Source organism: Erythrolamprus reginae, chromosome 3 (genome assembly GCF_031021105.1).
Source record: "Erythrolamprus reginae isolate rEryReg1 chromosome 3, rEryReg1.hap1, whole genome shotgun sequence".
NCBI classification, from domain to species: domain Eukaryota; kingdom Metazoa; phylum Chordata; class Lepidosauria; order Squamata; family Dipsadidae; genus Erythrolamprus; species Erythrolamprus reginae.
The window spans coordinates 128558437-128586065 of record NC_091952.1 but is presented as its reverse complement, the minus strand read 5'-3'; the positions used below and the strand labels follow the sequence as shown (position 1 = coordinate 128586065).

General features: G+C 38.0%; 1 protein-coding gene across 2 annotated transcripts; it reads right to left on the bottom strand.

Moving 5' to 3' along the window:
• Positions 1 to 1883: 1883 nt before the first annotated feature.
• On the bottom strand, positions 1884 to 27629 carry SELENOF (selenoprotein F). 2 transcript variants are annotated; one of them, XM_070746616.1, is made up of 6 exons: positions 27460 to 27629; positions 27205 to 27343; positions 23892 to 24059; positions 9266 to 9329; positions 4393 to 4442; positions 1884 to 2775 (listed from the first exon to the last, which is right to left on the bottom strand). In XM_070746616.1, the coding sequence occupies exons 2-6, from the start codon at positions 27304 to 27306 to the stop codon at positions 2644 to 2646; spliced, it is 516 nt and encodes a 171-aa protein (XP_070602717.1). In that variant the 5' UTR covers positions 27307 to 27343; positions 27460 to 27629; the 3' UTR covers positions 1884 to 2643. The 2 variants fall into 2 exon arrangements, with proteins under 2 accessions (XP_070602717.1, XP_070602716.1); XM_070746615.1 differs by having other exon boundaries at positions 27205 to 27604.

The following is a 27629-nucleotide window of genomic DNA, read 5'->3' as shown; positions in this document are numbered from 1 at the left end:
GAAAGTTAAATTGGAGTTCCTTGCCCCCCCTATGTATTTTTAATAGCAGCCAAATTGTCTGTAAACAAAAGGTGAAAAAATTTAGCTTATGTTATACATTTTAATTGAAACTTTCCCCAGTTTTGAAATATAAGTTTTTAAAAATTAAATATCAATTTTCACATTGTTATATTTGCATAATACATTTTGGGGGGGGGGGGGATCTTAATAAGCGATTTCCATTACTCAACACATAAGAAATTTCTGTTTTACTAATTTATGTCCTGTGAGTATTTCTCATTATAATCCAATTTAGGAAACTGGATTAAGAGTGCTAATTGTATTGCTTAAGTTATTTCTTTGGCTTTGAATGTTTTTCCTTATTTTTTGCTGAATAAATTACTTTTATTAAGCATGAAACACTGCTTAAAATTATTTCACACTGAGGTTTTAAAAATAATTTTCCAGGAGTAGCAGTTTAAATCTGCTATGGAAAAAAAGTGCCTTGCTACTCAATGGTAATATAGTTGTGCTCCAATGCCCCTATTTCAATAAATTTGATCTGAACCATTTGGCATTTTAGTCTGTTGAAGACACCACCATTAATGTTTAAAAGTGATATCATCACAACGAAGTTTAGAATTTTTTCAACCTTACTTGAATTGTTTGAGTGGAAGAAAGAGAATTGGAATGACGGGAGGATATTACTATTGTTGTCATGGTTAGATAATTTTCAGATCACTCTGGCACAATTGTGATCTGTAGGGAAGAGAGATAAAGGTACCTTATGGATCCTCTAAGTTTCCTGTGGACAGTTTTGGAATTTTCAACAATCTGATAGGCAATTGAGTTGGATATTTAGTTGATCTCTGGATTGCAAGAACGATGAAAACAGTTGGAAGAATTTCTCTGGAGAAACCACTCTCTGTATATTATTCTCTAATAAAGGGATGACTGATAGATGGGACTCCTGGAAAAATGAGGAAACATGACTGGACAAGGATACAAATCCATTACCTGGCCCTACAGCAGTTATAATGGTGGTGAAACATCAATAGTTCTCCATTCTAACAGCATGAGTGGATTACCATTTGTTAGCCATACTAAAGGTAAGCCATACTAAAAAGAATGCTACACTATATTTTTCGCCGTATAAGATGCACTTTCCCTCCCAAAAGAGGGTAGAAATATGGTGCGCCTTATACACTAAATACAGCCATTTTTGGCCTCCAAACCCCCACCCCATGTGTCCAGTTTCTTGCAAAAACGAGGTGCACAGAGGGTTTGGGAGGCCTACAAAGTGCTCCTGGGGGCTGGGGGAAGACAAAAACGCAATGCATAGGGGGTTTGGGAGGCCTGTAGATTGATCCTGGGGCCTGAGGGGGCAAAAAAGACCAAAAACCAGGCAGTTTTTCCACAAAATAGGGCCCTTTTATTGAAAAAAACAGGGCGTGCGGAGGGTTTGGAAGGCCTGTAGAGTGATTCTGGACCCTGAGGGGGGGGACATGCAGAGTTTGGGAGATCTGTAGAATGATCCTGAGGACTAGGGAGAGCAAAACCTTTTTATTTTATTTTTTGGATTACCTCTTCAAACTCTTGGTGCGTTTTATATTCCGGTGTGTCTTATAGTCCGAAAAATATGATAGGTTAGGATCACTGTAACAGTGATAGTAAACAGAAACTCTTGCAAATATGAACTGACACGGAGCAGATTAAACGGCAATTCTGTACTTCAGGTGGTCAACTTTTTTTTTTGTATTGTTATCCTGTTTGAGAAACTGTTCTTCTTAAGCAAGTTTGCAAAGTCACTTAGAGTTGCCTTCCACATACAGACTGATTTAATAAAATAAAATTTAAATGCCTCAACTCACAATGTACTGAACAAAAGACACCTTCAATGCATATTTTGTGAAGTAATTTATTGCCCTCTCAAATAATTTTCCTCTTCACTGAACTCTTGTCTGCTGAAGATAAAATAATTTAGGGAAAGTACACATGACATCAGACATACATATGCCTTTCTTTAAGGCTTTCTATGTAGTCATCACTAAGTGCAATCCCCTAGCATTTTCCAGTCATTCAACAGCACGAGTCCCTCCAAAACCACAAACCAATTTTGTTTTAATAAAGCAAGGCTCCATTATGAATATTCTCAGTTATAAAAAAAGAATAGTTGGAAAATACAAAATGCAAAGAAAGGTAGCAAGTATTTGGGGGTGGGGCTGAATGGAATACAGTATATCATAATTTTTATCAAGGTCTCATCATCGTATAATGAGTGGCAGCATAATTAATAGGCACGAATATGCAAGCACAGAACATTCACATAATTAAGAGAAACTGACAAATTAGACTTCCTTTATGAAAAATATTCAAATTGTAAAAAATCACAGAATTTGCACCAGATTTGTATCAAACCCAACATTAAGGATCTCTTATCTACAAAATTGATTTGAAATTCACTTGATAGTCATTTGCTCAGCCTACTAATTTATAAACTGTGCTTTTCTTGAAATTCCCGGTAATCAATATCCACATAATACAGATATAGCTTTTAAATGAATGTGATGTTTCTCATCATTTTATCACACTTTGAGGAGATTAGGATGATGTAAAGTAATAAGAAAAATCCAGATTTCAATTCTTTTTCAAAGGGAAAAATATTTAGAGACGTTCCAGCTTTTCATTTAAGAATTCTTCGACGCTATCTGTATTCCATTTCAGGATGCTCAGTTCTTCGGCAATGTTCCCACTCTCGTCCAAAAGCTTCAGTACAGGATCAGAGCCACGAACATACTGTAGAGGAACAAAATATATACATCCAAGGTGATTGTCTGTTCAGATTAAAAACATTCAACCTATTTTGCATGGTCAAACCTCATCTCTTTTGTTAAAGTTCAAATGTCAGTTTTCTATTGAATTAATTATTGTAGTCTGTTGTAAATATGGATCTATTTATGTCATGAAAAAAAAAGTCAAACCCAGGCCTCTAAAGCTTTATCTATGGTCAAAATCGGATTAATTCAAAACTATGACTGATTCCAAAACTAAAATAAAATAAAATACCATCACCAGAGATGAAAATTAGATTCAGCAGAATTATCTGGATCTTGCCATTAAATAAAGCAGAGTTGTACAGTACTTGGAATGGAAAAGATAAAGAGCCCATTTGGAAGGGCAATATTGTTCATGCTCCTTTCCTTCTATTCAACCCTTCCTTATAAGAAGTTGAAACAATGTAGACTTTTTTTTTACTAAGTACAAAAATATGACAATTGGAGGGAAACAACATTACAGATAATAAAGTCTGTAAATACTATTTGTGCTTAATACATATTTTTGTGCTAATTTTGTGCAGTCTGATTTTGGGAGAGCTCTCTTGTTTGTGCAAAACTCTGAAATTGAGAGATGTTTCCTGATGTAAGATTACTCCTAACTTGCATGTTATTCATTCAATGGGAAACATTATTTTTACTACTGAACTTCAATAGAAAATTTCTTAGCAACTAGATTCATGGGGTTAACAGAATCTGAAATCACTCCAATACCATCGCATAAATAATATTCAAAAATAGTTCTGCATATACCAATAATTGCCCTCATGTCTTTTAAAATGTATAATGAATCAGAACAAGTTATTTTGCATCGAGAAGGTATCAGTTCAACATTCTTGTCTCCTTAAAACTAAAATTTCCTTTTTTATAGGAGTAACTAAGTCAGTCATTATTTTTGATTATTATTGATGGAACCTATCAGTTGCATCTTTTGATGCAAAATGTATCCTTGAATTCTCTGTATTCTGTCTGAATCTATGTTTTATGGCCAACCTTCTGTTCCTAGTTCATTACAAAAAGAGAAAACACAGCAAGAGAGCAAAAAAGTTTGCAAACTTAACTATCAGCTAGCACCCTTTACAGCTGATAAACATTTAAAAAGAGAAGAAGCCTACTATGGTTAGATGGTTTTTATGAATAAACAAGGGTTTATTCCCTTGAGAAAGGATACAAAATCATAAACAAAGGAAAAATGTACAAAGGGGAACAAACTGTGAAAGAGTTTGTACCAAACGGGTACCATGACGTTGTATATAAAAACTGGAAACCCGGGGTTGGAAAACAGATTTTCCTACCAAGAAAATCTTTGGACTCTCCCTACTTCCATTTTGGCCAGTGAACGAGGATCTTGTTGTTGTTGTCAGGCACACTCTGAATGTGTGTGTTCATCTGTTCTCAGCCAAGTGGTTAGAAAAATGGCTGGTCATGTTCCTGTCCTGTTTGGTTGAAATGCCACTCTTTATGCACAAAAGGTTTCTAAAGGCCTTATAATACTTCATTCCAGAAAATTATTTTATGAACTTTTAATTAAAAATAAAACAAGAACGCAGTACCAAAACCAGTCAAAATCAGTCCTTACCTTAATCTGCAGTCCCCTGAACAGTTTGGGCTTGTCGCTCTTGACAAAAGCTAGAATTCAAAGGCAAGAAAAAGACATTCCAAACATTTCAAAATTTCTCCAGATAAATACTGTATCTGTTTTTAGGCATTACGGGCTTCACATTTTCACATACCGATTTAAACACCTAATTGGAAAGCAAAAATGAACATTACCCTGAACATTACATGTTAAAGAGAGCTGAAGGAGAGCAAATACCTTTTGAGGAAAATGGGCAGCAACTGAATTTATGATTAGTGCCACAGGATATGGAAAAAGGGAGCACCCACAGCTAGTCCTTGACTTACAACAGTTCATTCAGTGACTGTTCAAAGTTACAACAGCATTGAAAAATGTGACTTGTGATCGTTTTTCAGTTACCACCTTTGCAGAAACCCCATGATCATGTGATCAAAATTCAGATGCTTGGCAACTGGTTCATATTTATGACCGTTCCTGTGTCCCAAGGTCACATGATCACCTTTTGTGATCTTCTACCAAGCAAAGTCAATGGGGAAGCCAGATGCACTTAACAATCGGGTTATTGACTTAACAGCTGCAGGGTTCATTTAACAACTGTGGCAAGAAAGGTCCTAAATTGAGGCAAAACTCACTTAAGAAGTGTCTCACTTAACAACAGAAATTTGTGACTCAATTGTAGTTGTAAGTCGAGGACTATCTGTGTTAATCACTCTAAATTTTGCAGTGGTTCTCAATCTAAGACCGTGGGAAAAGACAAATTTCCCATGGTGTTAGGAACTAAAGCTTCTATTTTGGCGCCTTGGAACAATCAGGAGTTTACAGTGGAGCAATCAGGAGTTTACAGTGGAGGGTGTCCCTCTGACCTACCTGTCAATCAGCTTAAAGCTCTGTTGGAAGAATTGGCGCTAGACGTATGGTTGGGGGTCACCACAATATGAGGAACTGTATTAAGGGGTCACGACTCACGGCATTAGAAAGGTTGAGAACCACTGAGTATTCACAGTAATTCCTTATTCATTTTTTCCTACCTGATGTAGAGATGCAATTATTTTCCATGTTAATATTTTTACAGGAAGTCCTTGCCTAGTGACTGTTTGAAGTTATGATGGGTGTTCCCAGAGCTACTTGTGACTCAGTTTTGATGGACTCATGCATTTTGAGCACTTGGCAACCAGCGGGGACTTGCAACATTCTGCAGTCACATGACTGCAAATTTTGACTAAGGCTGGTTTCCAGCACTCACTACTCATTTCCAGCAAATAAGGACCACTGGAGAAGATGGCTTTGTTTTAAGACCATGGTGTTCACTTAGGAACCACAACCTCAATTACTGACACAAAAAAGACTGTAAATTTGGGTACTTGAGGTCCCACTTAATGACTGCCACAACTTACAGCACAATTACAGGCTTAACTGCAGTCGTATGTTAAGAACTACCTATAATACCGTGCTTCCCCCCAAATAAGATCTAACTTATAAGCCCTAGCATGATTTTTCAGGATGCTCACAATATAAACCCTATGCCCAAAATAAGCCCCAATTAAGAACATCAGCCAGATCGACTCATTTAGTACCGTATTCCCCCCAAAATAAAACCTAACTAGAAAATAAGTCCCTATGCATCTTTTGGAACAAAAAGTAATATAAGACAGGTCTTATTTTTGGGGAAACATGGTATACTATATTCATAGCCATAGTATTGTAGTCTATCATCCTGACCCATGTATGAGAGCTAAGTCACCTGTGTGTACAGAATGCAGACAGGCAACATCAGGAAATCTGGGCCCCTGCCTATGTTAGTTATCTGGCTAGATTTGCATATAACATTAAATCATGGCTTAGCAAAGCTCTGCTGAATAATACACAGCTATTTATTTCTTAAATTTACTTATATGCCATGGAATTGTGATATAACTGTCTCATAGCAAGTCTTCAAAAAAGAAATAAAATTACCATTATCAGAAAATCAAACTAAAAAAAATCAAGAAACAATAATACACAAATAAATAAAAGCCAATTCCAGATGGCACTCAACGTCCAATGTCCTTTAAAAAAGTTCAACCTTCACAAACTCCCAGAAACCATTGCTAAGAGGATCAAGTCAGCTTTTAGAGCAGGGATCCCCAGCTCTCAGTCCGTGGATGGCATCAGTTTACAGTATGCCAACAACCAATCCATGCAAACAAATGAAGCCCCATCCGTGGGGATGCAGGTAGCATGCAAACAATGTCCCCCCTACGGTCCACGGAAAAATATTTTTCTACAGAACCAGTCTCTCTGTTGCCCTAAAGGTTGGAGGCTACTGTTTTAAAGGATGCTTCACAACATGGGTTGGAAAAATATATATTGGGGGGGGGGGGGGGAGAGAATTGGCTCTTGTCCCCTTCATCTCACAAATATGGTATGGTATATCAACCACAATGGCTAAATTCACACAGTACGCTAAATCAAATCCAAATAAATCCTATTATGTGTAATGCAATGAGTAAACTCAAAAACAATCTGGGAGATCAGCATTAAGTTATCCAGATGAGATGCAAATTTGCTTTGTTGACTGAAGGATTAAAAGCTTGCAATGTTTATCACAGTGGCATGGAACATTTCATCAACTCAAAGATATTCCTTTGTAGACAGATTTCTCTTTTGCTTTTTCGGGAACATTAGTAGACCAGATATCACTATGCCAAGAACAAAATAAAACAGAATGATAGAAATAACAATGCTGATCTCCAGCTCTGTGTGATGTCAGTTCAAAACTCTAAGACATATTGTAGAGTTGGCAGCTTCCCCACCCTAAGCAAAAATGAACCGAGTCACCTTCTGGATTAAGAAAAGGCAGTAAACAACCTGCTTTATTTTCTGTTGAGACATTCTCAATGTGTGATCTGAGGATGAGTAAGCAGCAGAAAATTTTAATTTAAAAAATGAAAAATGAAAAATGCTGTTTCCACCAAAATAAATGGAGATTTGATTGAAAGAAAAGAGATATTTGTCCTAACACAGAAGCAATGAACCTGTGTCATAATAGCAATAGGTTAAATTGAGGAAATGCATGTGGAATTAATTCTCAGTCTTCAGAGAAAAAAGCAAGAAAGTCCAGTTGCCTCCTGAAAAAGCACCTTTGGGACAACCATGACCTGGATGACTAAGAATCTCTACAGGCCTTTAGTTATACAATTTGGGATAAACATCCTTTGAATGATGTGGGAGTAGCAATCGATTTCCAGAGGGAACAAAATTGCAGACTACTCTGAGGACACAGATAAACCCCCAAGTGCTTCAACAACCCTCTAAAAGGATGCAAATGACCAGCTGTCTTCAAGGAATAGAAATCCTTCCATTCTCTATCATCTGTTCAGAGCTGAATAAGCTCTTGGATGATTTTTTTCAAAAGAAAAAACAAGAAAGTCCAGTTGCCTCCTGAAAAAGCATTTTTGGGACAACCATGACTGAGAATCTCTACAGACTCAATTTGATACAGTCATTCCTGTATCAAGACATTCCCGTTAAACAGAAAGAATGATTATATAAAAAAATAAAAATAATCAATGTGCAATACAGAAAACAAATGTCCTAGTTTTGGGATATTCAGCAAAGAAATAAGTGGGTGCCACCAGACAAAAGTCAAGTTAAAGAAAGAAAGACAGTGCTTTGAGAGCCTTGGCAATAACAAACTATATAATCCAAAACAATCTAAGAATATTCCATCTTTTAAAGCAACAGAATGACCATCTAGCCTCATGTTCAATTATAGTTATTCAAGTGACATGTAAGAAACAAAGAAATCTCTCAGAACAAAACCAATATTTCTTCCCTAGGAAATGGCTGGCTGCAATTTAAGACCTTAGAGATGCTGAATAGAACAGCTGTAACAAAATCTCTTACATCCAACAATTCTTAGAAATCTTTTTAAACGTTTGCAAAGCAAAATGTCTTCTCACTCCTGCTCTTCAACGTGCATGCGCTATCAGCGCTACTGTTTTCTTCTATTTCTGTTGTTTCCGACTCTGAAATCACTCTTCGTTATTTGTTTAATTTATTTAATATTTGCGCCACCTCTCGTGTCAGGAATAATAGTATCCTGAAGCAATCATTCTTACAGCTGCCAGCAACCTCCTCCCACCCTGTTATCGTGTATCCAACAGCCAACTCTCAATTAGCATTGACAGAATGATTTGGCCTGAGAGATATTTTAAAAATAGTCAGGGCAAGGAAGGGAACGCTGCAAAGTGGGAGATAGAAAGCCTTTTACACACATATCTGTCTCCCTGTGCACATGCACATCTATATAAAAACCAAGTAGAATGTAATGTGGATGTTTAAAAGCCCACACATTACAGGCATGCATGGAAAGCTACTGCCTATTCAAGAGAAAAACTCAAGGCCTTGGCAACTTCCCTCTCAGTCCCTTTTCTGATTCAGTTTCTATCAGAAAAGAACAAAATTCTCACCTCCCGACTCTCCTAAAAGGGGAAAAGAAATAACTTGAAGAGCAACTTGAAATTTCTAATTCAACAAACAAAAACCTGAATTAGACAGGATGGAAAAATATTGGGGCATGGATTCTGGGAAAGAAAGATTACCCCCCCCAAAAAACAACACCTAACAAAAAAACCCCAAACCCCCAAAACAAAACTGAACTGCAACTCCTATTACCCTTCATCACTGGTCATGCTCTCTAATACTGATAGGAACAAGAGTTCAGAACAAGAGAAGAGGTTCTGGAGGAAATCCTGACTGAAGTGACCATCCCTTATAAATTATTTGAGTATATGCGCATACTTTGTCAGACTAGCCATTCCTTCAGGACCTAAACCAATAATGGGCTGTACTGACACTGAATTTGGAAAAGAAATTCTGCATTTTCACTTACCCTGAACCTGAGGGAACCTCCCCAATTTTCATCCGCACACTTCAAGGATTGCTCCTGCATAGAGCTGTAAGAGGTAAGAAACACATAGTAATACCCCGATCCAACATTATTGCTTGTCATGTGAAACATCAATTTAACTTTATACATATTTAATTTTAAATACAAAAATTACCAAGATAATTGATACGTGCGCCTGAATTTTCTGTTCAGGGATTTGGTTTTGCAAGAATAAAGAGCACCTTAAATAAATCACTAACTAACTAACTAATGCGGCACATTACCATTAAAAAAACTGCCGACGCTGTATCCATTTCACGCAAAAATTATGCAGAGCAAACATTCCCGTAGGAGACACTGAAACCCTGGGCAGATGTCTAGGGAAAAATATTGGAAGGACAAGAGCTAACATACTTAATGAGAATTTTATTTAGATGCCATTCTAGATAGAGTGATAATCATACTATTACATTCAGTTTATGCTATAGGAATTCTGGCCCTTTTATGATTTTTAAAACCATTGTAGGTTGACTTAAAAGTTACCTAAAAAGGGTTCATAGCCACAGCAGCAATGAATTTATTTCATTCCAGTAGTATGTTCTGTGACCTGCTGAAGGGAGCATGGAAACTATCCTCTTGGCTGGTAGTCCTCGGGTTATGAAGGCAATTGAGACTGGAATTTCCTTCACTAAAGGATTCAGTTATAAAGTGTTCACCTAACTGTACTGCTCAGCAACATTGTCTTGGCAGTCCCTGTGGCCATCATTAAGTGAGGGTCTTGCATGACCATTTTGTGGGAAGAGGTACTGCAATCACATCCAAGCAAGCAGCTGATAGGCAAGAGCTACAGATGGGCAGCAGTGGTGGGTTCCTACCGGTGCGGTGCAGTGCGCCGCTCTGGTAGTTGTCTGCCGATCGTGCAATTCTGGTGCAATGGCTCCAGTCGTGTGCCACCATCTTTTTTTATAATTTTACATGATTTTCAGTTTTCTGTGCATGCGCAGAAGGAAAATCATCTCTCTGTGCATGCACAGAAGGAAAATCACGCTGAGGATGCGTGCGAGTGCACAACATCATAATGCACATACAGTTCACCGGTAGGAAAAGGTAAGGAACCCGCCTCTGGTAGGTAGGTACTATGGAGTATGGGCGGGCAAGTACTGTATGGAGGTGCTATAGCAGTGATGGTGAACCTTTTTTCCTCGGGAGCTGAAGGAGCATGCCCGCGCAATTGCACATGTGAGTACCTACACCCATAATTCAATGCCTGGGGAGGGAAAAAACAGCTCCCCCTGCCCCCCTCTGGACACCGAAAATGGCCTGTTTCCCAAATTCTGGTGGGCCCAGTAGGCTTGTGTTTCACCCTCTCCAGGTTCCAAAGGCTTCCCTGGAGCCGAGGGAGGGTAAAAACGCTCTCCCCCACACCCCCACAGAGGCTCCCTGGAAGTCAAAAGAGCCCTCCCAGAGCCTCTGTGCGAGCCAAAAATAAGCTGGCCAGTACGCGCATGCATGTTGGACCTGAGCTATGGCAACGGCCCATGTGCCAGCAGATATGGCTCTGCGTGCCACCTGTGGCACCCGTGCCATAGGTTCGCCATCACTGTGCTATAGAGTGAGGGAGAGCATTACAAAGTGCAGGAGGGAATGAATGCTATAGGCCAACACTATGAAGTGCAAGGGTTACAGCTGGGCACTACAGAAAATGGACAGGTGGGAGCTACAGAGTATGAGATCCCCATGATGCCTGGGGGCTCCTTGCAAGAAAAAGCAGCAGGGAAAAACTTGCGACCTTCTTCTGCCTTCCCCACTGACTTTGCTTCGCAGAAGGCAGCAGAAAAGGTTCTAACTGATAAATACATGACTGCAGGGCACTTTAACCACAGTAATTGTGATCATGGCACTGTGGGAAACTTATGACAGCCACAAATTTGAAGACCAGTCGTAAGCCTTCTCACTCAGTACCATTTTAACTTTGAATGTTCACTAAATGAACAAGGGGCATTGTAACCCGAGAAGTACCTGTACATTCGCAGCACAAAGTGTTCAGATCATAATGATTTGCTATTTGTGACACTGGCTATTGTTGTCTGTTTCAGAATCCAATGTAAAGTTTCCATTTGCGATTCAAAGCTTCTAAGGTGAAAACCCATTATTAGCTGAAAGACTGCCTGTATATGTATAAGATCCTGGGCAATCGCTTAGATCAGAGTCTGAAGTTCTATTCTCTGGCCCACCAGTGTTAGGCTAATGGGTACCAGGAGGTAGATTTTTCAGTGCTCCCCTCACTGAATCTTAGGGATGGTTTATTTTGAGCAGCATTTGATGTTATAAAATGTTTACCCACGTGTTGCTGTTCTACTTTGTATGTTGCCTTCAGTACATCCTGATACTACGCCTCTATAAAATACATACCATATTTTTCAGAGTAGAAGATGCACTTTTTCCCCTCCCTAAAAGAGGCTGAAAATTCAGGTGTGTCTTTACTCTGAATGCAGCTTTTTCCCAAGCTTCCCCCCCCCAGCTCTAACTAGGTGCTAACGATCTTCCCAGCTCTTCTCTTGCAGGTTCTTTCATTGTTACTGTCTGCAAGGAATGTTTTCCAAGCCCTAAGTCTTTGCAGCTTTTTTCCTTCTCTAACTTGCTCCATATAAGGTTCTTTCCAGCCCTAACCAGGTGCTAACAATGTTCCCAGCACTTTCCCCTCTTTAATTGTTTCTCTCTGCTAAGAATGCAAAGCCCTAAGTCTTTGCAGGGTTTTTTTCATTGCTCTAACATGCTCCAAATGTTTCTTTCCAGCCCTAATCAGGTGCTAACGATGTTCCCAGTTCCTACTTGCTTGCAAGCTCTTTCACTGTTACTCTCTGTGAATAATGTTTTCCATACCCTGTCTTTGTAGGTTTTTTTAAAATTGTTCTACTTGCTCCGAATATTTTTTCCCCAGCCCTAACCAGGTGCTAACAAGGTTCCCAGGTCTTACCGGCTTGCAAGATCTTTCATTGTTACCTTTTGAGAAGAATGTTTTCCAAGCCCTAAGTCTTTGCAGTTTTTTTCATTGCTCTACTTGCTCAGAATTTTTCTTTCCAGCCCTAACCAGGTTCAAACAATGTCCCCAGCTCTTACTGGCTTGCAAACTATTTCATTGTTACTCTCTCCAAATAAGGTGTTTTTAAAACCCTAACCAGGTGATAAAATAATGTGCTGAAATTGACCAGACTAAGGATGCTAGCCAAATGAATATCTGGTAAGCAGATTATTTTCCCTATTTTGCTCCCAAAAAACTAAGGTGTGTCTTATACTCTGAAAAATATGGCAATTCATTTCATCGGAATAAACCAATTAATTCTAACTCCAAACTAGTTCAAGCATGGTATGATTAGCAATGCTTTTGATCATCACTACAGTGCTGCCTACTGTTCCGTTGGGTGGGGAAGCACAAAACATAGGGAACATAACAGTCAGGCAAAAGCGTTAGAAGCTGCCAGATTACCCTTGCGATCCTTTCAGTGATTACTCTTGGGAATCCCTTGCCTTCCAGATAAAGGAATTAACAGGGCAAAAGGTATAATAAGGACTGAGATATAAAATCACGAACATGATTTCATTTAATAACGCGACACGTCTACAAGAAAATGTATGTGGCTGTGTTACATCAGAGAGACAAATTTAACCCAATGGAGCCAAAATGCAGAAATTCGTGCAGTAGCTAAAACATACCAACGAAAACGATGCATGGTATTTTGGAAATGCAGATAAAAGCGAAGGCTTACTCAAAGGTACTTAGCTTATTTAGATATTTGCAGTTTATAAACATGCAATTTTATTATTTGTACCAATATCCAATTGCTATATATCCAAAAATATTTGTACCAATATCCAATGCTGTATATCCAAAAATATTGACATCAGGTATATTTAAATCCTTCTGGTTTCAAAGGGAGAGTTATGCAGATTTTTAACAGCTAAATCTTAAATATGTACTCTGGTGGGAAGTTTATACCTGAAAGTTAAATATTCCATTGAAATCAGCGAGGCAGGGAAATGCTTAATTCTTGCTCAATCGCACCTCTGTGCCTGGATCAGTCTTTCCTTTAAATCAGACATTTACTGTAGCTGGCTTGTATCTTCTCATTAGAAAAATAAAAAAAAGAGAGCATATAAGCATTTTAAAACCAGCGTCTTGAATTTCACCATAATTTAGAAGTCTAAGCTTATATTTATTTCTATATTTCACTAAATGATCTCTTCTGAAATCTTGGCAGATTCATGAATAATGCATAAGGTAAACCAACTCCAAGAGAGCTGAGAATTCTGAGCTGAATGTTGATTGCAGGACCTGAGAGACTCATGATCAAATCCCTATACAACTATGAAGCTAACAGAGTCATCTCAGAATAGTCAACGTTTTAACTATGCATCATCCACTGCATTAGACTGAGATGAAAATAAAATTGTAAGTACATTTTCAAGGAAGAAGAGGAATAAAGTTCATGCTAAGAAGGAAGCTGGGATGAAAAGTCAAGGAACAAAATCCTGGCCTTTCCTCATTCTACTGATACAATACAGATAGTCTTTGACTTACAACAGTTCATTTAGTGACTGTTCAAAGTTGCAAGCGCACTGAAAAAAAGGGACTTATGACTGTTGCAACATCTCCATGGTCACATGAACCAAATTCTGATACCTGTCCACCAATTCATATTTATGACGGTTGCAGCGTCCCCTCTTGGGACTTTCTGACAAGCAAAGTCAATGGGGAATGCTGGTTCACGTAACAGCCATCTTACTAACTTAACAAGTGCAATGATTCACTTTTAACAACCGTGAAAAGAAAAGTTGTAAAACCTGTCAAACCCACTTAACAAAGTTTCACTTAGCAACAGAAATTTTAGGCTCAAGTGTGGTCCAAAACTTGAGGAGTACCTGTCTTTGTAACTCAAGTTTGAAATGAGGGGGGTCCTTGGTGCTCTATGAGCTTGGTTGTTTTCTTGCAGATATTTCATTACCCAGATGAATACCCACCATCAGTGCTAGCAAGGAAGTCCCATTAATTACTAGCACTGATGATACTACCTAGCATGGGTAATGAAACATCTACCAAGCTCAGAAAGCGACAAGGACCCCTCATTTCCTAATTCTAGATGGAACCTATAGTTAGGACTCTGTCCGTAACTGTTGGGTTGGCAATATATTGGCTGCAGGTGTTGCTAGAGTTTATAGCTTATTTCTCTGAGTCACCCTCTCTGTTTCCCTTTATCTGGCTACTCACTGTTAGATTTGCTCAACATTTTCTCTGCAATCTCTCTGTATCATAGTTATATATTATAGCTAAAAAGTGTTTAGGCTTGATATCTTTGTTTACTGATTATGACAAAGACAACTGGTAAGAAAGACTATGTACTTACTAATATTTGGATTGTTATTCTGACTATTATGTGTATGACTTTAGACTGCTTATCTGAACATGTTATTTCTCAAAGTAAATTTTAATTCCAGTTAGCATATCTGTATGTGGCTGAGTACTTAGCCACAACTGATCTCAATATAAACGTTTCTGTGTGTGCACCATCTTGGTAAATAAGGATTACTCTGCTCATACATTAACACCTATCACGTGTCTAGCCTTATTACAGGATCTTCTCCTCCTAGGATCACTGACAACATGGTGATTGACTATCAAGGCTCTACTGTATCTCTGATCTAGCAGTTAAACTTCCAAGAGAATATCAACATTTTATTTGGGATGAAAGCATAAAAAAATGAAGAACAATAGGAATGAGTACTTAGTCATAACTATCTATCTGTCTGTTTTGCAATGACTACTATTTTGATAAAGTCTGTAGCAGAAGCCCAGAGGCATACGGTCTAAAGGAAATGAAGAATTAGGAGTCAAAATCCTTTAAGGTGACAGCTATATTTTAATTACCATAGCAGAATGAAACTGACTTTAAAATGAAGCTAAATCAGGTCATGCAAATAATATTAGCCTAAAGCACTAAACACATTCTACTGTATTATCAGTTTCTCGAACTGGCAGTTCTTCATGGAACTTGGTTTAAATTATTCTCAAAGATCTGTTTTCAAGTATTTCTGTCCCTCTTCATCTATTCCCTTCATATGTAGGGATGGGGTGCTTTTATTGTTTTGTTTTTGAAAGATAACATCTATTGAAAAGGGAAATTATAAAAACTTTGTAGAAATAAATTCCTTACATCATAATATTAATATTGATCATGCAAGAGTACTTTTACAAAAAAGGCATTGGGATTCTAGAGAAAGTGCAGAGGAGAGCAACCAGGGTGATTAGGGGACTGGAAACTTTAACATACAAAGAGTGGCAGGAACTGGCCATGGCCAGTCTGGCGAAGAGAAAGATTAGGGGAGACATGATAATAGTGTTCCAATATTTGAGGGACTGCCACAGCAAAGTGGGGGTCAAGCTGTTTTCCAAGGCACTGGAAGACCAGACAAGGAATAGTTGATGGAACTTGACCAAGGAGAGATTCAACCTGGAAATAAGGAGGAAATTTCTGACGGAGGGAGTGCTCAACCAGTGGAACAGCTTGCCTGCTGAACTTGTGAGAGCTCCAACACTTGAGACTTTCAAAGGGAGATTGGACTGCCATTTGTCCGAAATGGTGTAGGGACTCCTGCTAGAGTGGGGAGGGAGTGGGATTGGACTAGATAATCTACAAGGTCCCTTCCAACTCTAATAATCTGTAATACAAAGTATCTCACTCAGTTTCTTGGCATTCTCAGGCCACTATTCAACACAGGTACAATTTACTGTGCTACAGTATTCATCTCTTTCCATACTAGCTCTGAAGTCAGGTCAGTGATGGAAACTTGAAAATGGAAATGCTTCAAAGAATCTGTTGAGAGTTGACCATAGAGCAAATAAGTTAAGTAAGTAAATAAATAAATAAAATACACAAAACAGACTTTGGGGTGATAAAGATTCTGTCCAAGAACAGAAGAAGGCTTCACATGCAGTCTCCATTACAATGATTTGAAGAATGGTGCCAGCATGCTTTCTCCTTCCCAGAATGAGGAAACAGAAGATTTGTCATGAGAAATTCATTATGGAGCCTTGAAAAGCACTAGGAGCAAGGAACCATCTGTTCTGCTTCAGCCCTTGCTTTTAAAACAAAAAGGCACGCATATGAAAATATGCATATGAGCATGCATCTTGATTACAATCTGCAGAGATCTGACATAGCATACGAAACTAAAAAGGAGCATTATGTTTAAAACAAGAACAACAAAAACATTCATGTGCTGAATTCTGAGGAGGTTTGAAAGAGAGAGTGCACAGATGTCTGTTTGTGAATGGACTCGCGGCCGGAATTTGGCTTTCTGTTTCAGTTCAGGGTTTCCTGTTGTCCAAGAAAGAAGCAGCCATTCTGCTTTAAAAGGTGGTTTGACCTTTCTGATGAAAATTGTTGGGAAAGCTTCAGATTCACATACTTGTTCCATTTCAGAAACTGTATGAGCCAATTAGCAGAGAACAGATTTCTTAGATTTATATGTATGTACATGTACACACACACGCAAAATAGCAGGGTAATCACTGGATTCATGTGGGTTTTTAAAAAAAAGAAAGAATTATAACTGCGAAGATTATGAGAACGACTGGATTATTAGAAATTAGAAAACACAATGTGAAAGAATATATTTAATTAAAGGAAATAGGTAATTCCAAAAGAGGTGAGAGTGACTAATAAAGAAGGGGGAGAAAGTCAATTCAAAAGTACAATAAAGTCAAAGCATGAATTTAATGCTAGGTTTTGGTTTCCAGGTGGTAGCGTGCAAGATTGAAAACAGAATTGTCTGATGGGTTTTAACTTTTTCAGGACAGGTAGTCCTTGATTTATATCCATAACTGAGCCTGGAAATCTGGTTTTGAGTCGTTGCTGTCATTAGCTGGCCATGTGGGGTATCTTGGGGATGGAGGGAGGTCCTGGGTGACCCAGCATCCACTGGCATGTAGAAACTCTGAACCCTGTTTCAGAACCCTGAGGTTCAGAGATTTTAGTTTTCTCCTCTGGAATCTCCTCTTTTGTTAACATTCTTCTCAACAGAAATGCCCAAAGTCTTTCAGAGCAGCAATAGCATTTAAGAATTACGTACTGCTTCATTGAATGCCAGCTCCCCAAGTATTTTCACCAGATTTGAGGCCAGTTCCTTCAGTGCAGGAGAGGATTTTCACTCCCTGCACCAAAGGGAGGATTAAATAATGACCACATGATTACAAGGCATCTGGCTGTAAATGCAAACAGGTTGCAAGCACCGCAAATGTGACCCTGTGACTGGGGCAGGGGGGGGAAAGAAGAGTGTGGTGCAATGTCTTACAATGCCTTTATGGGCCATTCAGAAATATATAAAGAAATGACATCCAATGTACATCACAAGAAATGTAAATCCATTTAGAAACTTTTTTACCTTTTCTAAGGTTAACATATGAGTTTGTAAAGCATTAAAATATCGATCGCAAATTGAGGATTACCTATATAAAATAACTTCTAAGACAAGGTAACTTTTATTGCCATTTCTTTTTTACTGAGCACCCTGGTCCATATTAAAAATGAAATTCTGTTCTGATCTCAAAAGAAAGTGTAAATCTAGACATACATAACACACATATACACATGCTATAAGGTAAAGGTTTCCCTTGCACATATGTGCTAGTCATTCCCGACACTAGGGGGCAGTGCTCATCTCCATTTCTAAGCCGAAGAGTCAGCACTGTGTAATAACGATTCTGTGATAATGTCGCTGGCATAACTAAAGGTCAAAGGCGCATGGAACGCTGTTACTTTCCCATCAAAGGTGGTCCCTATTTTTCCACTTGCATTCTTACACGTTTTTGAACTGCTAGGTTGGCAGAAGCTGGGGCAAGTAATGGGAGCTCACTCAGTTACGCAACGCTGGGGATTTGAACTGCCGAACTTTCTGATCGACAAGCTCAGCATCTTAGCCACTGAGTCACCGCGTCCCTACACATGCTATATACATACATATATACCTGCACCATACATACATACACCCCCCAAGTATTACTGCCCATTTTGAATACATAGCAGAAAGAGGAAACCTGAGGGTTCACAAGGTTGAAGCTCTGTGTACATTTGTATATGTTTGTGTATGCTCTATTTTAGATATTTAATAAATACTTCTCAAAAAAATAAAGGGAACACTCAAATAACACATCCTAGATCTGAATGAATGAAATATTCTCATTGAATACTTTGTTCTCTACAAAGTTGAATGTGCACAACAGCATGTGAGATTGATTGTCAATCAGTGTTGCTTCCTAAGTGGAAAGTTTAATTTCACAGAAGTTTGATTTACTTGGAGTTATATTATGTTAAGTGTTCCCTTTATTTTTTTTGAGCAGTGTATTTTCATATTGTTTACAACAAATACTTTCAAAGTAATCATTCTGAAAAAGCTGTAAAGAATTATTGATTTTGTATAGAAATCCCACCATTTAAACAATTCTATTGTTGTTTAAATGGGCTGTATAAATCTGGGAACATTTTGAATTTTTATATGCCACTAGATGTCAGTCTATTTTATATGCCAGTCTATAACCAATTAGAACAACGGTTTCTGATTAACATATTCATTTATAATTGAGAGTATAGTGTTTTTAATGTGATCAGATACAGATAAAAGTACAGACTTTTAAAGTGTGGCTGTTTACATCAACTGCTAAGTGTCAGCATTTTTCCCCTACACTTTGAAGCCAGATCACCTTGGCCTCCATTTCACCCTTCTACTTTTCAAGATGCCAGCATTATTTTATGCTACTGAAAAAGAGGCTAACAATATGCAGCTGTCTAAACGTAATACTGATAAAGCTTTTAAATTAGTCTGAAAGTGAAGCTAAGAGTTCCAGACACTGAAAGTAATGAAGTGCATTGCTTGGTACAAATGTATATCTTGAGTCAGGATAAATTTTTATAACTATTTGTTACTAGTGAAATATTTTCCATCCTTTTCTCTTATAAACAGAGAAAACTTAAGTGTCTAGCATTTCTGCTGCGATGCAGTATAAAGGGGATAAAATCTTAAGTCTTCCCTGATATGAAAGGAAATATCTGAGCACTTAATGGGAGTTATGGAACTCCAGAGCCAGGACTCTAATTGTGTGCTAACTTGTTTGAATAGCTTAGTGGGAATATAAGCACATAGATCCCACCATGCACCTGATTTATCCTGCCTGCGTTCCTTGATCGAGCAACAGATATATATGTAGAAGACTGCTCCAATGTGGATAGGAGGAATAAAGGTCAACATGCTCAAAATTGCTCAATGATTAAATAAGTACATTATGGAAAGGGTTTAATCCATCAAACATCTGCTGTGATATCTGTCAACATTTCAAATTATGAAATCTACATCCTGCTCAATAATATGGGCAGATGGTGGTGCTTATTCTTAAAAGGTCTATGTTGCCTTTCCAAACCATCTCTTCACTGTATACAGAACATTAAAATTGTATTATTATAATTCAGATAAAAATGAAAATGCACAATAAAAACATTGAATAAAATACAGGTAGTCCTTGATGTACAATTGCAATGAGCCTGCTTATTATGTATGTGGTTCTGGTTGTAGAATGGGCTGGTTATGTGACCAGATTTTATGACTTTTTCTGCAGTAGTCGTTAGACAAAGAATCACCATAGTTGTTCAGTGAACTGTAATCATTAAGCAGGAGGGTGCTGTTGCTGAAAATTGGAAATGCCACTTTTTGGCAAAAATGACATAAAATGCTGCTATGTGACTATGGGATGCTGCAAATGATCGTGAAGAGGGGTGTATTGCTGAAGTTTGAAGGAAGCCTGAAGTTTGGTGATGTGATGGTGAAGGGGGCCGGAGCACTGAATTTTTAAAATCCAGATTTCAAGTCCCCTTTTTGGGGTTAGATGTAACTTGGAACAGTCCCTGAATGATTGGTCATAAGTTGAATACTATTTGTATATCATTAATATATTTTTTAAAGGGTTAAAAACATATTTGTCAGTACCAGTGTCAGCGAACCAAATAGCATCTGAGAAATAAATCACATTCCACTCCTGTGCTCTCACACAAGGTTCGGATTTATTAACACGGCCATTTTGGATTTGTGGAATATATTCCAACACTGAAAGTTCCCATCCAGGTTAAAGTTTATTTCACATCCCCACACCCACAAATGCAATCTTGTGGACCAGTCCGGTGCAGGGATTACTGGCTTCCTCATTATTTCAGTTGACCTCGGACTCTCCGTAAAGGAATGTGTGTCTCCCTCTCTCTCTCACCCTCCTGTTTCCTTATTGCTGCTAACTGTTTCAGGCCAAAAACCTCTAACTTCACATAATACTTTGGGCCTGACAACCAGATACCTTTGTCTCAGGGGACAGGATAATTTTAACCAAAAAGTATGAACCGTAAGCGGACAGCACAGTTAACTAGCTTCACAATGTAGTTATCATGATTATATTGAATGGCTTCACTGGATTGGTCTCAAGAAAACATGGTTTTTCAGTAATTATTACTGAAGGATATACAATGCTTAGCATTGATTTAATTTGATATCATTATTTGGATACTATTATGTGTTAAAATCCAGTTTAATACCTTAGGGATAGCTTTAAATAATACTAAATATAGATAAAAATAAACTAGCTAAAAATAAACAGCCAATTAATAGCTGTTTTCAATGAATGAATTTTTTATATAAGAATATAAAAAATTAATAAAAATAATTATAAAATCTAATACAACTAAACTCAAAATAAGAGTACAGAAAGCATAAGGTGCAAAGGAAAAGCAAAAAGAAAGAGGAAAGGAAAAAGTAAGAATAAAGAAATATAAAATATAGACAAGTGACTTTTAATATTCATCACAAATATAAACTAATTTTACACTCTACCACATCTAAGGTTACAATTAACTCTTCATCCCATATCTCATCCTCATTTATAAACAAATCCTTTCAGCATTATGTTTTCTCATGTATGCATGTGTCTCAATAAAAATGATAATCACAGTAATGAACCAATGCATTGTTGATTGTGTCTGTACTCTCTTGATGTTTGCCTCATTTTGTTAACTTTATTACATTAGCATGCAATAAACACCTTTCTCATCAGACTGGATTTGATGATTTGATTCTTCCATGAGAAAGCCCAGAGTTCAGCCAAGAAGTAAATTAAAAAAAAACCAAAATAAATAAAAATGTACCCTAGTGGTGCAGTGGTTAGAAAGCAGTATTGCAGTCTAACTTTGCTCGCAGCATGGAGTTCAATCCTGTTGAGAATTGTTTCTCAACCTTCCACCCTTCTAAGATCGGTAAAGATTGTTGGGGGCAGTATGGAGATACTGTAAACTGCCCAGAGAGTGCTGTAAAGTTGGAATGCTATTACTATTGCTAAAAGGTCATCAAAAATTCCCTAATCATAATCATTAACTTGTTTGGTAAAGTACTGATTGTGCTACTTAAAACACAATTTATAAAGGGAAAAAAAAAGAGAGCTCATAGATTAGCATTCAATTTGAGAAAAAACAATGCCTCTCTATGCAGGAAGAATATGACAACAATTTCTCACTCTGTGTAGAGTGGGAGAATAACTTACTGTAAAGTAATTTTGTGTCAGTGAAAAATGGACCAATAGAAAAAAAATTATGCCACGTTTTCTATCTGGAAGACGAAGCCTAATTTTTTTTCTGTCCTATGCACGAAGCTCTGTTCCTTCAACCACACACATTGATTTAAGAATACTATTCAAAGCAGAGGGCACTCTCATGATAATGAATATTAAGAACATATCTATTAAAAATAGAAAATTAATATACCACAAAATAGTTCAAATTGGAAATTATCCCAGGGCTTTTACCCTTCATGATATGGGAGATAAGTTGCTGTTTTACTTTATTTGAAGCTAAATGCACAGAAATCTCTTTACAAGGGAGGGGAGTGATATGACATAAAGGGAAAAACAGGCGAGTAGTTGAAGTATAAAAGGTGTGAATTAAGATATTGATTTATGTATTATCAAATAGAAGTGTATAACTATATGTACTTTGTTAAGAATTAAGGTATATGTATGGATGTATTGTGGAATAAAACAATAAAAACTTTATTAAGAAAAATAAATTTCTTTACGATAAACTGGGCATTCTTATCACTCTGGTCCAGGACAAGATAAATGACTTTTCTGCAAATATTTCATTATTGTACTAATAAATTTTATGTTTTTAATTGCATTTAGTTATGAGGCATCTGATAATGCTTTTACTCACAGGATGCTTTAAGAATGAAAACAATACATTTTGATTTCAACCGATGGGAGAACTATTAATCATATAAATAGTTGGCTTCTCCTGAATGGCAGCAAGAACGATTACACAGAAATAGTTGCCATAATGGAAATATCCAGTTCTGAAATACAACAGATATCTTCCTCCCTTCAGATAGGAAACATACTCTTCAAATCTGTTGTAATATGCACAGTAAACATTTATTACAATGTGAACAAATAGTTGTTTTTTGCCCTGAGGAGTTGGTATTTTGTATTTTAAAGTAAATATATTTAGCTATTTAACAAAATCAACAAACATTTCCCATAAACAGCCATGTACTCTTGATAAGCTAACAATTGGAATCTCTTCAGCTGATTGTATTTAGTCTAAGAACTAACTGGTTGTATTTCATTTTGCTCAAATTTAAGAGTGTCCCTGTTACAGATACAGAAAGACTGCTGTCTGACTCATGTTTGATCTTGAAGTACAGTGGTACCTCAAGATACGAACCCCTCGTCTTACGAACAACTCGTGACACGAACCCGGGGTTCAGAAAAATTTTGCCTCTTCTTACGAACTTTTTTCGAGTTACGAACCGGCATTCGGAGACTGCTGGGAAGCCACGCGGCTGTTTTAAAAGGTGACAGCCGGGCGGCGGGGCTTCCCAGAAGCCTCCCGAACGCCGGTTCGTAACTCGAACAAAGTTCGTAAGAAGAGGCAAAAATTTTCTGAACCCCGGGTTCGGTTCGGGAGGTTGCTGGGAAGCCCCCCAGCCCGGCTATCACCTTTTAAAACAGCCGCGCCGCTTCCCAGCTGTCTCCCGAAGCCGAACGCGGAAGTTCGGCTTCGGCGTTCGGCTTCAGGAGACAGCTGGGAAGCGGCGCGGCTGTTTTAAAAGGTCGCAGCCGGCCTGGGGGGCTTCCCAGCACCCCCCGAACCCCAAACCCGGGTTCGGGGGGGTGCTGAGAAGCCCACCAGGCCAGCTGTCACCTTTTAAAACAGCCGTGCCGCTCCCAACAGTCGCCGAAAGCCGTTTTTTTGCGGGGGGTTTTTTGGTTGCACGGATTAATTGACTTTACATTGTTTCCTATGGGAAACAATGTTTTGTCTTACGAACCTTTCGTCTTACTAACCTCCTCCTTGCACCAATTAAGTTGGTATCATGAGATATTACTGTATTAGGAAAATCAGTACGTCTTAACAAATGATGTCAACAAACGTTTGTGGCCAAAAATTACAGTATTAAAATTTAATAAAAACTTTCAATACAAATAATATTATATCACAGGAAAGTTAAACATGTTTTAGCTAAGATATTTAAACGTAACAATGAAACCTACTTTTCTAGTTTCAGATTGAACTTCTTCTTGGCAGCACTTTCTGCAGAATGGCTCCAACTGATTCAAGCCAAATTGGCCAAGAAGGTCACAAGAACTGCACAGCAAATTGCTGGAAAAGCCAAGATCTCTGCATGCCTCCGATGATAATTCTGCTCCATAAGCAGATATCTGAAATCAAGTAAGATTTATGCAATTCCTTTAATATAGGTATTTGTAACATTTGTGTCCATAGTAAGAATTTCTAAATACCATAGTTTCAAGGTTGTCAAACCGAAAACCTATAATTACTCTTTTGAGAGGATTCAGGTAAAAGAGAATCTATTCACTAATTTACTTATTTGCTGTGAGGACTATTGACATAGGAAGGATTATATTTATCCTGTCAGACGGGTTTGCAATCTGTACTAACTATAACTTGTTCCCTTTTAGTTTTGCTCAATACTGTATATGATCTAAGAGCTGTGGTTTGAGAATGGTGTCATACTGTATATTGGAAAGCTCAACTTTACACAATGGTAACATGAATTTTGCAGAGGTGTTAAGTTCTTGATTTAGCAATTAAACGTTTATCTTATTCCTGGTTTTTTTAATTTTTGTAATTACCTTGCAAGTCAAATTGAGTAAGTCATTCAGGAAGGGTGTTTTTTTTTGTTGAACATGAGCTTTAAACTTGCCATTACAAACGTTTCCACTTTCCCCGTCCCCAAGCAAGGTGAAAAAATAAGTGCCAACATGTTTATCTCTTTTTTCAAAATTGGAAACTAGATTTTCTTGCTTTTTTGGTCTTTTTTTTCTATTCTCTTTAAAGTCCTTCTCGAAAATGTTTATTTTCTTTTTTCTTTCATAAAATGTACAGTATTTAAAGTGATCATAGTCTAAAATGTTTTCAATTTGATGTAAAAACATATATAACTCCGTATGTGCTTCTGATGAAAATCGGGATGTAAATCATCCTGGATATGTGTACGTATTTTTCTTTTATGTTTGTATGTTTTTATGTGTCTGTTTCATTTTAAATAAAAAATTTTAAAAAAGAAAAGAATTGCTACTATGATGGTGATGATTTTACCCAGTTACCTAGAATGGGTGTGTCAAGTCACAAAGTCTAGAATTGCCGGTTTATTTATTTCCCAAGCCTTTTAATGCCATTGTTATAACTTCAGTTACTATATATCAGTGATGTGTGTCAAAGGTGGCACACAAAGCCATATCTGCCAGCATATGAGCCATTGCCTTAGCTCAGCTTAGCAAGGATGTTTGCGCTGGCCAACTGATTTCCAGATCATGTGGAGACTCCGGAGGGCATTTTTGGCCTGTGGATGGCCTCTGGAAGGTGGGAGAGGACATGGAAGCCTCTGGAACTTGGGGAGGGTGAAAACGGACTACCGGGCCAACTCAAAGTCAAGAAATGGGGGAGCGGGGGAGATCATGCACACCTCATGGATGGCGGGGCAGTACTCAATTGTGGGTGTAGGTACTTGTACGTGTGCAATAGCATGCACCTGAGGGAAAAAAGTTTCGTCATCACTGCTATATATAATTGGCTAGATTATTTATTTTTACCTTAACCAGTTGTTAGTAGTGCTTTTACTACTCATATATAAGCTATCTTGTCCCATGGAGTAAACATACTGTGCACAGAGAAGTAGAAAATATACATGTGATTGTAGTGTTGAAAATTAAAGATGTAATCACTTCAAAGTATGTTTTTGGAAATGGCGCATGGGTGGGTTACAGGCAGTCCTCGACTTACAACAATTCGCTTAGTGACCATTTGAAATTACAGTGGCACTGAAAAAAATGACGGAGGACCATTTTTTCACACTTAAAACCACGGCAGCATTCCTGCGGTCAAGTGATTGACATTCGGATGCTTGAGAACTGATTCACAGTTATGACGGTTGCAGTGTTCTGTGGTCATGATTCCCTTTTTACGACCTTCCTGCAAGCAAAGTCAATGGGGAAAACCAGATTCATTTAACAGTTGTGTTACTAACTTAACAACGGCAGTAAAAGAACCTCGGTGCTGCAGTGGTTAGAGTGCGGTACTGCAAGCTACTTCTGCTGATCACTGGCTGTTTGGCTAATTGAATCTCAGTAGGCTCAAGGTTGACTCAGCCTTCCATCCTTCCAAGGTTGGTAAAATGAGGACCCAGATTGTTGGGGGCAATATGCCTACTCTTTGCAAACAGTTAGAGAGAGCTATAAAGTACTGTGAAGCAGTATATACAATAATCCCTCGCTACTTTGTGGGCTACTTTGCGGTCCATCTTTCGTGGATTCGCTACTTCACGGGTTTTCAAAGGGGGCTTAAATCCATTGAAAATTTTAAATCCATTAAAAATTCATAAAATTATTTTACAGTACTACTGTACTCTATAAAAGAAACTGGTAGGTTATCGCATGTAGTTCCAGCTGAGAAACATTATAGAATGGCTGTTTAATGCAAAGGGTGGGTTTTAAAGTCCAAATACTTGTTAAATAGACTAAAAAATATCTTTCCTCCACTTCACGGAAATTTGTTTTTCACAGGTGATCATGGAACACATCCCCGTGAAAAACTAGGGATCCCTGTAAATCTAAGTGCTATTGTTAATGCTACTAAGTCGTAAAATTGATCAAAACCCACTTAACAAAATTTCTCACTTAGCAACATAAATTCGGGGCTCTGTTGTACTGATAGGTTAAAGACTACCTGTGTACACATTTAACAAATAAATGTTAAATGTAATTCATTAAGTAATGTTCTATTAGCTTGACTTCCGAGACGCCTGTTCCAAAAATATCCATTTTTGTATTTAAGTTAATTCCCCACCCCAAAACGTTCCATAGCAAGACTATTTTTTTAAAATTAAAAAATGGGGAAGTACCCAGTTTAGCTCATGGCGAACCCCGGCCATAAAAAAAGATACGCATGATTTTATTATGGGTTTTAAATTGTCTTTTTAAATTGTTCCTTTTTTAGATATTTTAATACCAATATGTTTGTTCGTTTTGCTTGTGAGCAGCCCAGAGTCCTTAGGGAGTTGGGCGGCATACAAATAGAACAAATAAATAAATAAATAAATAAATAAATACTTATATTAGAAACAGATTTAGCATCCTTATTCTTTATGCTCATTTCAACGGATTGAACTAAAGTAAAGCAAAAACGTTTTCCTTTAAAAAAAACCCCAAAATGCATCTGCCTATTTGGAACCTTTCCGACCCGAGTCCAAAAAGAATGTGCAGAAATAGGTTCGCCTCAAGACCCCTTTGGGCCGCTCCCCGAGCTCCTCGTCTCTACTCTCCTTGTTCTAACGCGACTTCTTACCGCCTGCAGCGTCGCTAGCAACCAAAGCCAGTAACGGCCCAGCCCCGCAGCTCCCTCTCCAATCGCCATGTTGGCACAGACGGGACAGCTCAGGGATTCCATCGACGAGGCCCCCTATGCCGACAGGATGTCTTCGGTACTGCCTGATTGGAGCAAAGGAAACGTCAGCTCTTCCATTCGCATTGAAACTGACCAGCATAGGGAAAAAAATCGAGGAGGGACATAACATATTGGAATATGCAGGAAACAATGTACGTGCCTTCAAAGACCACTCGCTCCCTCTTGTTTTTTCAGGCTTTTTTTTTGACTCTTCGGAACAGAACTCCCTACTCTCGCAATCGAACGGTTCCTAGAGATTGACAAAATGACAGACCAATGGCCTAACAGAACATTAGCGCTCGCCTCTACCGCCGCATCCAATACCC